This window comes from Prionailurus viverrinus, chromosome C1 (genome assembly GCF_022837055.1).
Source record: "Prionailurus viverrinus isolate Anna chromosome C1, UM_Priviv_1.0, whole genome shotgun sequence".
Lineage (NCBI taxonomy): Eukaryota > Metazoa > Chordata > Mammalia > Carnivora > Felidae > Prionailurus > Prionailurus viverrinus.
The window spans coordinates 59,327,678-59,340,632 of record NC_062568.1 but is presented as its reverse complement, the minus strand read 5'-3'; the positions used below and the strand labels follow the sequence as shown (position 1 = coordinate 59,340,632).

Genomic DNA, 12,955 nt, shown 5'->3' with positions numbered 1-12,955 from the left:
CACCACTCTGCTTTGCAAATTTATAGCCACATATATACTGACCCAGGAAAGGAGGAAAGAGTTCATCTTGCATTCTGGGGAGCACCCTTCCTAGACTGTTCACCACTGACCAGCAGCACCTTCAGGCTGAAAGACTTCTGGCTTCATTCTTTTCATTTCAAACAGATTTATTAGCGTTTATACTCACAGAGTAGGAAATATTTCTTTGTACTCTGAGTTATTTTACAATGTGTATTAAGTTAAAACTGTAGCTTATCATTTTGAATAGATTTTATTTTATATTCACTTAAATCATACAATTGTTCAAAAAAGATTTATAATATTTTATAATAACATTATTAATATAGATATTAATATCAAAGCTACACATAAAAGGAAAAATAAGCAAAGATGTTAAGAGATGATCACAGTTGCTATGACTGAGCTTTAGAATTAGATCTCAGCCTCCCCAAATCAAAGTCCAAAGATAACAATTGGATAATATAATTCTTATTTGGTAAGAGGAAACATGCTAAGCATTCACAGAGAGGAAGTATTTTTTCCCCTTGGACTAAATTTTAAAGGAACAATGTCGTGGAACTTTTACATTCAAATTATGGTGACTTAGTGGTAACCTTTCTCCTATAAATTCATTACAGACATGTAAGCACTTTTCTCATGTTTGTTTCTTACAATAAATCCTCAGGATAAGCCAAAGTTATAAGGTTTAAGTGTCACTCAGTTAAAAGTGTTTTCAGGGTAGTTTCAGTATATTTCAGAAACCTAGGATTCTGTTATTTTATTTTTATTTTTTAATTTTTTTAATGTTTATTTTTGAGAGAGTGAGAGACAGAGTATGAGCGGGAAAGGGGCAGAGAGAGAGAGGGAAACAGAATCTGAAGCAGGCTCCAGGCTCTGAGCTGTCAGCACAGAGCCTGACGTGGGACTTGAACCCATGAACCGTAAGATCGTGACCTGAGCTGAAGTCGGAAGCTTAACTGGCTGAGCCACCCAGGTGCTCCTAGGTTTCTGGCATTTTTAAAACACAATCAAGCCTTTGTGTATCTGATACTTACTATCCAGAGGCCAGCATGTCTCTTAGACTATATTCCTTGACTGTTAGTTGTCTCAGCTGGGCTTTGTGAAAGCCATTTAGAAGTTTGGATGGAAAGAGTGAAAAGATGAAATTTTGCCTCTAAGATGCTATCTTTGGGTGAAGACCCACACACACGTTTCTCATCTTGGATGAAGCAACAAAATGTCTTCAATACTTTGTGTGATTCATGTTCATTTGTTAGATCAAAATAGTTCTGAATTAAAATAAACTGCTATTCATTCAGCTACAGGTACCTACTGGTTCCTGGGGAAAGTGTGTGTGTGTGTGTGTGTGTGTGTGTGTGTGTGTGTGTGTGTGTGTGTTTACGTTAACCATTTAACACTTGCCTGGTTAACCAGGTATTCTTTTCTCTGGTTTTTTGCTTCAAACTCCAGTGTTCCTTTAGGCTTATAGTGACATGATAAGCATGAGTGATATGAGGTAGCCTACCTGCCTTGATGTTTTTTTTAAATTTCAGTTATTTTTCAGAGCAGTTTTTTGTTCAGAATAAGACTGAGGAACAGATCCAGAGATTTCCATCTACCCCTGGCCCCACACATGCATAATCTGTCCCATGATCTCCTCCCACAGCAGTCCATGTATTCTAATTGATCAACCTACACAGACACATCATAATCACCCAAAGTCCATAGTTTACATTAGGGTTCACTCTTAGGGTTGCCTATTCTATGAGCTTGGACAAAGCCTCCTTGATTTTTGAGGATTCATCCATCCTCATGATAGATAGCATGGAAACTGAAAAGTAGATTTGGTGGGTTTTTTTAAACTATTATTTTCAAGGAATATGTCAAATGGAAATTTAAAAAAAATTTTTAATGCTTATTTATTTTTGAGAGGGAGAGAGAGAGAGAGCGAGCACAAGCGGGGGATGGGCAAAGAGAGGGAGACACAGAATCCAAAGCAGGCTCCAGGCTCTGAGCTGGCATCACAGAGCCAGATGTGGGGCTCATACTCACAAACTGCGAGATCATGACCTGAGCCGAAGTCGGATGCTTAACTGACTGAGCCCCCCAGGCGCCCCTCAAATGGAACTTAAAAAAAATAAATAAAATAAGATCAAACCTATCTTATTCCAGATGGTAAAGTAAAATTATCAGATCTGATCTATTTTTGTTAATTCTGTTTCTTGATGAAGCTTCTAAAGAACAGCTGATAAGAGACCTGATAAAAGAACATATTTCCTGACACTTCAAAGGCTTCTCTACTTTTCTCTTTAAAACAAACAAACAAACAAACCATAGTTATATGTAAGTCTCATGGATATGGTCAAAACGCAAGTGTAGACTATAGGATGACTCCCCACAGCACTTCTGACCTCCATCCTGGTGCTGGGGTTAGGTTTGCTCAGGGAAAGAAGAGTCACAGACGTCTCCCGTGGGACACCGTGTTATTGATGGATGACTTGCCACAGAGTTGTGTCTCAAGTGATGCATATGGGAGCAGATGTGTGTAATATAATGAAAAATCCCATTATACAGTATGGTTTGGACTGAGAGTGTTAGAAGTCATTTCTTATCCACATTATGGTCTACCTGAGTTTTATTCAGATGTTTTGTAAGTCTTCTTAAATTGAAATCAGTTGATGTGGAGTTTAATAGCTATGAAGCACGTTTATTAAAAATTGTCTTAAGATGCTGTGTTAACTCTGGCTATCATAACAGAATACCACAGATTGGGTAACTTCAATAATAGATATTGATCAATAGATATTGATTTCCAATGCTTCTGGAGGCTGGAAGTTCCAGATTGAGGTCTGGCAGGGTTAGGTTTCTGGTGAGGGCTCTCTTTCTGACTTGCCTGTCTTCCCAATGGCCATCTTCTCACTGCTACCATCACATAGCCTTTCTTCTGAGCATGTGGGGAGAGAGAGAGAGAAGGAGAAGAGGAGGAGGAGAAAGAGCGAGCTCTCACTTCGTCTTATAAGGCCTCCACTCCTTTCAGTATAGGATTATGATCTTATCCTCATGATCTCATTCAACCTTAATTACCTCTTAAAAGCCCTATCTCCAGATACAGTCATCTTGATCTTGGATATTTAGGGCTTGGACATATGAATTTGGGCGGGGCGGGGGGGGGGGCGGCGGGAACACAGTTCAGTTCATAGCAGATTCCAAAACAAAAAATTGACATAATTTCTGTTGGGGATAAAAAAAAAAGGCAGGAAGTATGCCTGAGGAATCTTGTCAGTGATTGATAAACACGGAGCTCTTTTTGAAAAATGAGAGGCCCGATTACCCATCTTTACATATGGGTTCTTTTGTTGATTAAGCAGGATTTGAAGGTCGTCTCTAACCCTGAAATTCAGTTTTGTAATGTAAAAACTCATTTTTGGTAATCAATTCCAAATGCCCTTAGTGTTTCTCTTTCTTTACCCGTTCTTTGTACCCAAGATACCAACTGCAAGGAAGGTAAAGTGGAAGGATCTAGCTGGCCTGGGTTTGAATCTAAGTTTTTCTACTCATTAGCTGTGTAGTCTTCAATTAATTATGGTACCTTTTTGAGCTTGCTTATTTGTCTATAAAATAATTAAAGAGACTTGCCTTGATGCATATATTAGTGAGAAGAGAGGCTATGCTAGTATATGTATGTATGTGTGTGTATATATTTTTTAAAGACAACCCAGTAGGTTAGATATGAGAAAAATGATAGAAATTTGTTCATCTCCCACATACAATCCAGAGGTAAGCAGACTGGGGCTGGTAGGAGACCTCTAACACCAACCTCAATAGAAACAGATTTCAGGGTCCCAGGTGACCACTCCAATTTTCATGTTCTCCCTCCAGTAGGAGTGGAGAAAGAGTGAGAGGAACACATTCCCTTGAACTTTTAGGGGCACCATACTGAAGTGACACATGTAAATTCTGGTCATATCCCTCCCACCAGAGCTTAGATACGTGGTTCTATCCAAGAGGGAGGTTGGTTGAGAAGTAATGTCTCTAGCTAAATTTTGTTTCACTGGCAATTTCTGCCTCAAAGCGTTATTATAAACATTAGGAATAATCCATTAATTCATTCATCAAACATTAATTGTGGAATATTGGAACAAAGGGCTAAGCAGGGTGCCTTGCACATGGTAAATACCAGGAAGATGGTGTCACCTTCTTTCAAATGTGGTCCAAGGCCCATTAGCATCTGCACTGCCTGGAAGCTTGTTAAAAATGTAGAATCTTAGCCCCAGGCCAGACCTACTGAATCAGAACCTGCATTAACAGTTTGAAAAGCTCCATGCCAGCATGTTGTCTCTTAGGATATCCTGCTGGCTGTGTTGCTCTGACACTTGCAGTGTTGTTGTGAGAATTAAATAAGGTAATATATATAAAGTACTTTGGAATCTGTGAAGTGTTTCATAACATTATTTAAGTGTATGTGTATAACATGGAAGAATGTGAATCTCAAGGTATTGGAATGACAAGATGGGAAAATCCTTGGGTTTTTAGACTCTCCACACTTGACAACGTGAGTTGATATTGTGAAGCCATGTGAAAAAGGCTTATCTGTTTCTGGAAAATGTGCTTAAATTGCCATGCACTGTTCTAAGCACAGAACTTATTATTTAGGAAGATGCTAGGCCTACCATTCTAAACCTAGGGTTTTCAGTGTGTTATCTTTAAATTACCAGTGTTCCTGACATCTGAATATTTCAGCTTTTTATGTTTTGAATTATGTTGTTATCCTTTAATTCATGTGATGGAATATACAAATTTTGATATCAAATTAATGTTTAAATGATTCTGAAAAAGACACCTAGAAATGTAGAAAATGGAAAAATTGATAAAAGAAAATGAATTTTAAAGAAAAGATAGCTTCATGGTATCAATTCACATAGAAGGAATTACACCTAATATATTAAATTATAAGCAGCTAATTCAGATTCATACACTAGTGTTGAACTATAAAAAATTGGGAAAATCGCCTGCTCATGGACTTTAGTTTTCTAATCTGTAATTGAGAAAGATGACATTTGTGTTTGTTTTACCAGCCCCATAGGGTTGGGGAAGCCCATAAAATCTGAGATCCTAGAAAAATGTGGTATGCATACAGAAGACGATACTCGTATCTAGTGTTGTCAAAGGGAGAGGTATAGGTGAACATGCATCAGTGTGAAAGAACTTATTATTAAAATGCTTGGGGGATGCCTGGGGGGCGGGGGGGTGGCTCAGTCTGGTAAACGTCCAGCTTCAGCTCAGGTTATGATCTCATGGTTCATGAGTTCGAGCCCCACGTAGGGCTTTGTGCTGACAGCTCAGAGCCTGGAGCCTGCTTTGGATTCTGTGTCTCCCTCTCTCTCTGCCCCTCCCCAGCTTGCACTCTGTCTCTCTCTCTCTCTCAAAAATAAATAAACATTAAAAATATTAAAAAAATAAAACAGTTAAAATGCTTGGAAAATAAGCTTGCAGGCTGAGTTAGGGCCCTGGTAGTTTCATCGGATTCATAGTATGCAGGCCTATTGCTCCTGTTTCACCTGGGTGAAGGCCAATTGAGAGACAAAGACTCATCCAGTGTATCTGCAGGTCAGTCAAGTTTTGGCACATAATGGAAACAGGTCTAGTTGGTATACATCCGATGCACACAGGGAGAAGTCTGCATGTTAGGGAAAAACCAGACAAGTCAAGAAACTCACAGATGAGGGAAAGCTCTAAAAAATGGCTGTTTCTAGGACACTTTGTTCTCCTGCCTGTGACTGGAAGGAGTGGCCACAGTGGAAGAGATTCCCACTGCATCTTTAGAGGCAAGCACGTGCATGCCCTGTTGCCTTGGGACTGATACATTCAGAAAAATGCTACAAGATTTGTCATAGGCCTTGTGTTTAATTCTGTATTCCTTTCATTAGCATTTAGCAAATGAACGTTGCACTGTCAGCTTTGGGTCCGGGTGCTGGGGGGATAAACATACCTTTCCCTCAGGGACTTTCAACTCATTATTGCGATAATATACAGCTTTATCAGAAAAAGGAGAATAACCAACATTTGTACTATACTTTAAAATAGATCTTGCTATGTTATGCCCATTTAAAAATTATGTGTGTACATGTGTTTAATTTATTAAAAATAAATCTATATTTATGTAGAAATACAGAAATATAGAAAAAAGACCAAAAGTGGGATGTACATGAAATGATAATAGTGATGAAAATACACATTATTTTTCATTGCTTTCTGTATTTTCTGTATCTTCCTCGATGGACATGTATTATTTATATAACCATATGACAACTACATATGAAACTTCTGAAGCTTCTAAAATATTTTTATACATGCTGTCTCATTTGATCTTCACAAGCACTCTGTGAGGTAGGTCAGTAATAAACATCAAGGTTATAGATGAGAGAAAATGGAGGAGACGGACAGGCATACAACTCAGACACCAGGATGTTACATGCAGTGAGGTTACATGATGTATACAGCACTGAACAGGTAGTCAATGGCAAGAGCAGGTGAAAGGAAGGCAAATTAGTAGTGTTTTAATGAAAGGAGAATGGTTTGGTGCATAGAATGGCTTTTCACTTCAGTCTGGCTCCCTAAATAAAGGCCTGGTTCCGTTTTTTTATTATACTCAGAGGCAGGGTGCACAGTAGTCACATTTGGGTCTAAGACCAGAGAGTCTGAGTTTGATTTCCAGCTCTGGGACTGCCTAGCTATTTAATCTGGGCAGTTATTTACAGACTCAGGGCCTCACCGAACCTATGTATAAAATGAAACAAATACTACTAGCTACTGTAAGAACAAAATTAGTTCATATGTGAGAACCTTGAAAAGTGTATGGGATGGGGACCCCTGGGTGGTTCAGTCAGTGAAGCATCCAACTCGATTTTAGCTCAGGTTATGATCTCGTGGTTCATAGGATTGAGGCCTGCGTTGGGTTCTGTGCTGACAGTGCGGAGCCTGCTTAGGATTCTCTCTCTTCCTCTCTCTGCCCCTCTCCCACGCGTGCTCCCTCTGTCTCTCAAAATTAACGTTAAAAAATATATTGAAAATAAATAAATAAAAAGCTCTTTGAAACAAGTATAATGGGACAGTCTCGAGCTAAATAATTTTTTAATTTGTTAAATAAATAACAGACCACAGAGGAAAAACCCTAAAAAAATAAATGTGTGGATGTAGGGATGACTGAACAAGTATTAGCTGCTGTCTTCATCATCATCATCATGATCTTCATTCATGCAGGGCTGATGAGGATGATGATAGGGTGACAGTATCTATGGCTTTCAGGGAGACAAGTACATCATCCTACTGTAGACAGCAGCAACTTTTAATCTTATAGGATCTGGGACGAGGTAAGGAAAGAGGTCAGGTCAGTACAAATATATCTCACATTAATCTTTCAATGACAGTATTATCATTTTGAGATGCATAAACATGGATTGAGTTAAGGATAGATTGTGTTTCTTAAGAAACATACAGATGTAGGGGTGCCTGGGTGGCTCAGTCGGTTAAGTGTCTGACTTCGGCTCAGGTCATGATCTCACTGTCCGTGAGTTCGAGCCCCGCGTCAGGCTCTGTGCTGACAGCTCAGAGCCTGGAGCCTGCTTCAGATTCTGTCTCCCTCTCTCTCTGACCCTCCCCCATTCATGCTCTGTCTCTTTCTGTCTCAAAAATAAATAAACATTAAAAAATAAATTAAAAAAAAGAAACATACAGATGTATATTAAATGTATGTAGATGTATGCCGCAAAATGCTGATAGCTTGGGTTAAGAATGCAAAAGAATTATAAAGTTAATACAAAAAATATGAGAAAGTTTGTGCTGGTATTATCGGATTGTTCAGCAGCCTGTGTAAATCTATACCAGTCTCTCCCTGCTTACTATAAATGTTTGGAATATGTGTACACTTAGATGTTCTCTTTGATTTTACAGGGTTGTAAACCAAGTGATTGCTGTCAAATTAAGAATGATTGTTTTGTCTTTAAAAGACCTTGACCATGAACTGGGAGGTGGAGTGTGTTGTGAGGGTTAATTCCCTCAGGCCTGGAATTAGTCTGAGCTGTTCTGCTGAAATAAGTATCCCTGCCGGTTACTTAACCACTGGTCATCAAAGCATGAAACGATTGATTGATAATGTTGCTTTGTAACATTGGTTAGAGGAGTTTCAGGGTAGTTTGCACCAACTGTCAGCATTGTTTATTGATAAGAGTGAGATTGATGATTTGCATCTGGTCTGGGTGAGACTTCTAAAGGGCTCTGCTGTGGAGGCTGGTTGCATAGTAGGAAGGTGGCTATGTAACCAAAATACAAAAAGCACCAGTGGGGATTCCATCCCAGAAATACTACCAGTTGAGTTTAGAAGATTACCCAGAGAGACTGTATAATAGAATATTAGCTGCTTTAATATCCTAATCCTAGGGGTACTTAGGTGGCTCAGTCAGTTTAACATCTGACTCCTGATTTTGGCTCAGGTCATGATCTCACGGTTGCAATTCCCTCTCCTTCTCTCTCTGCCCTTTCCCCACTTGCACACGCTCTCCCTCTCTCTCTCTCCCTCTCTCTCTCTTTCTCAAAATAAATAAATAAACATTAAAAAATTTTTAAAAAGAAAAAGAACTTAATTCATTTATTTTTTTTAAAAGTCCTAATTCTAGTTAAGTCCTTCAGTTCTCATACAGGTCGATTATTGAAATCCCAAAATACTGGGGGCAATCTTGCTTCATTTCCAAAACATGTGAAATGTGTTTGTCATTTTTTTCAGAGCCCCTGGTTGTGGAATACAAGGCACTGTTGGTACAACTACCCCTATCAGGTAAGGAGACATTGCCGACTGGGTCTTCACACACACAGAGTATCTCCCTTATGTCAGGTTCATGGTTTTAGGCCCCAGCAGGCTGGGCAGCCACTTTACTTTTTAGCCCCTTGCCCTTGCTCCTGCTGCTTGATGCCAGACTTAGCCTAGTTAAGGGAAGCAGTTTGTTTTCTCAGTGAAGTTCAGAATCAGAGCTCAGTTGCTTTAGCAAATGGAATAAGCTGGAAGGTGCATTTGCTGGAGAGTGAGATACAATCGATTCAATAGTTGGGCGATTCTTGCTTCTAACAGCTGATCTTCTACTTACTGTGGAGGGCCTGAAGACCTGACACCAGCAAGGGTCCATCTGGACAGCAAGTGGGCAACATGTGGGGCTGCAGCAGACAAGCAGAGTTCAGGCCACTTTGCGGCTTAAGAGCAGCCTCTAAATATGTAAATCAAACACCATTTCCTTGAGCATCGAAAAATTGGCTTGTATCATTACACTAAACTTAAAACCATCGCCAAAACTGAGATTAAAATTATACCCCAGAAAGGGAGCATTTCAGATCTCTGCTCCCTACATACCTTTGCCTCTGTCCATGAATTCAATAAGATTAGCATGTGTTGTGGTCCTCAGATCAGTTACTATTTGAATATCATAGAGCTGGGTCTTTTCTAGTTTAATTGGAATATGTTATATAAGAGAATCAAATACAACTAGATATTTTGATGATAAAGTGACATACATTCGGATAAGCAACTTGGATTTTTGACTTTGGTTCTTTGGGCTGTCTTCTTAGAGGCATTTGGTCTTTTTGGTGTGCATAAAGTTAATGGGAAGCAAGCATGCTCTGTAATCGTCCCTGTTACACGCAGTGTTGCAACAGGAGCTAGGGACCAGTGTTGGAAACTTCTTGGGCTAGTTCATGCTAGGGACACATTGAAATGGAATTTGAGTTTGCATTTCCATCTCTTTTATGGGGTACATCCATATTAGAAAAGCATGTAAGCAAGCAATATGACATGGTTAGAGAAAGCTGAGCATTCTAGGGCTTTCTGATGGAGACCGAAGTCAACATCAAAACTTACTGTCCACAGTTGTAATTCTCAGGCTCCACTGCTATTTTACTACCTTAAATACTTGGGATATTGTCATTACACCTCTGGTTGTGTCCTGTATTGGTATACTGAGTGGAAAAATCCATATACATCTAGAATTCTATTTATAAAAGTATTCAAAGCCTTCTAGAAACCTTAACTTGAATGTTCATGTGGCAGCTGCTCTAATGCACTGCATTTATGAGGAAAATTCTGTCGTATGAACATTAGGACAAATGTCACATGAAATATAATTCCCACTCCTCTTTATAACTATAACATAGTCTGAAATAGCTTTCACGTTTATGGCTGGAGCTAAGGAATTGCTTTTTTCTGAGATAATTAGTTGTTGGGGCAGTGGGCCAAAATGTAATTGCAGGCTGTTTCACAGACAAAACTATAGATTTAACATGAAAATTTGAGGGTCTGGTAGATAGATATGTTTAAAAATAAGAAACATTGAAGTGTCTGCCTTAGTATGTGGAGCATGTGACTCTTAACCTTGGGGTTATAAATTTGATTCCCACATTGGGTATAGAGATTACTTTAAAATAAATAAATCTTTAAAAAACAATAAAATAAGAGATTACTTTAAAATAAAATAAATCTTTAAAAAACAATAAAGTAAAAAAATAAAATAAGAAACATCATCAGTATAGAAGGAAAGATACTGTGTATTTGGAGTTTCAGATCAATATTTTCTTCTGCTAGTAAGACATCATTGCTTATCAATGAATAATTTGGTAATAGCCCCCAAAATTTAGGAACATTTCATGATTTCTTGAAGGAATAATGGTCATCTTTGATAAACTCCATATTCTCATAAAAAAAATCAGCTACTTTTCTTTTTATATGTGTGGGGAAAAAAATTAAACAGCATGTAATTATTATGCATGTAATTAAAGTGCATTGTGGGTAGCTGTGCTGAATAATTACAGAGATTACAGTTCAAAGTCAGTCTCAAGTCTTAAGAGCACTTTTTTAAAGATAGTGCTCATGAAGCATATTTATTATGTTTTTAGCATGTATACTAAGTAAATAATTGAACAAATGTTTATATGAAAGAGCAGTGGTCTGCTGCAATTTTATTAAAGGCACACTGCTCCTTGTGTATGAATATATATGTAATTTATTACATATATGATGGTTCTTATATAATATATATTTTAAGTCCAAAATAGTGGAAAGTGATCTTTAGTTGGGACTAGATAGTTTGTCGTAAAGAGCACAAGTTGGGAATGAGAAGCCCTAGAATAGCAGTCACAGGGCCTCACTAGCTATAAGACCTGTGATTAGCCTTTCAACCTGAACTAACTTGACAGCAATTTTCTGTCAGCTATACTATCTAGAAAATGATGGTACTAATTTTATAGGGTTTTTATGAGAGTCAGAGAAATTAACATGTGGGTAGTTTTGTCAACTGCAGAGCACTCCATGAATATGGTAGTTTTGTAATATGATGCTCTCTTAGGAACTCTGTGGTTTCTAGATGTACTCTCACCTGTCTTCCTAGCCCGCCGTGGTTTTTCCCAGGTGGTGGTGCAGGGAAGCTCATTAAAACTGAAATTTAACCTTGGCTCCCAAGGTCCTGAAGCCAGTGCCCTATTTTCTAGACTTCATTGCTGCCATATGTCTGACCTGAATACCCATCCCTTATTGCTAATGCCTGCAAATTTTAAAAGGACAATTCAGTGGAAAATATATTCTCTCCAGTATGGTGCTGAGTTTGATAAACACACTGATGGTCATTGTTACTCAGAGCTTGGGATTGCTGGTGGGATAATATCCTGTCCCCTCATGTGTTTTGTTGCCAGAGATCAGTGGGAGGGACAACTGTTTTCTTTGATGCCAGTGCATAAAGCTGGTAGGGTTGGTAGTTAAGAGAGTGCCAGCTTCTCATGAAAGTACTTTGTTACGCTGCTATTGGTTCCTAGAGCATTAAAGTTTCAATTGCAGTTACCGTATACACTATTACATTGTGGGCAGCATGGATAGAATGCATTTCAAAGGTCTCTCATTCATTCTGGTAAAGTAAGACATTTCATTATAGCTTAGTAAACAAAATAAGTGTTCTTGACTTCTACTGGCTCTCTGAGCCTCTCCCCATTCTTGGACCTTTGAAACAGATAGAACAGGTATCACCCCCCATTTTACAATAGGTATACTAAGGCCCACTGAGCTATGGAGCTGAGACTTGATCTCAGATTTCCTGGCTGAGGGCCTAGCCTGGTATTTCTTGGCAGCTTCCTTGTCCCTCTGCCTTTTAATAAATATTTTTGAATTATCTTTTCTGATAATTGCAATGTACAGAACATTCCTTAATAACAAGAAAGCTCTGATTAATACAGAACTCAAAACTCTGCCTTCATGACCCATCTATCATCGCATCTAGCACCCATTCTATCACCTACCTCCCTTGCCCCTATACTATGGAATCTCATGGTACTTTCCAGGGTTATTCTTTTTCTGTATGTATTAAAAGGCTTTTTTTCAGGTTGCCTAAGAAATCTTAATAGATCCTTCTATCAAGGAACCATAAATGCTGTTGTTAAAGTAAATAGCGAATTGGGTATCAAATGTTCATACTCATTGACACTTTTTTGGTTGGAGATGAAACAAACTTAATGCCATTAAGCTGTGTATTAGAGACATGCTTCAAAGCCCTCTTACCCATAGAGAGAATGGGGCTGGAATCTGTGGAGGCATAAGACCATGTCACTTTTCAGCACTGAACTTGAGATGTTTGGGACACAATTTGGTTTCCTATTAACTATTAATCTTTCTTTTTTTTTTTTCTTTAATCCCCAGCCACTCACAACTGACCTTCACTACTATTATATCCTGGAGCTGTCGTATTATTGGTCTTTAATGTTTTCCCAGTTCACTGATATCAAAAGAAAGGTAAGAGTGGTAATGTTGTAAATTGCTTGCAGATATATGTCCTTAATGGCCCTTGGCAGATGGGAGTAGCGTCTCAAAGGCACTCATGTCTATTCTCTGGCAGCACCAGCCCTGCATTATTCCAGAAAGTTTCTTATTTTCATT

General features: G+C 38.6%; 1 protein-coding gene across 2 annotated transcripts in view; it reads left to right on the top strand.

Annotated features, from left to right (window-relative positions):
- CERS6 (ceramide synthase 6) overlaps positions 1–12,955 on the top strand; it is a 320,948-nt gene that overhangs the window by 232,654 nt on the left and 75,339 nt on the right. For both annotated transcript variants that reach the window (XM_047869284.1, XM_047869285.1), the window contains exons 5-6: positions 8,780–8,830; positions 12,719–12,811. In XM_047869284.1, the coding sequence (XP_047725240.1) occupies positions 8,780–8,830; positions 12,719–12,811 (144 nt within the window). The remainder of the gene's footprint in view (positions 1–8,779; positions 8,831–12,718; positions 12,812–12,955) is intronic.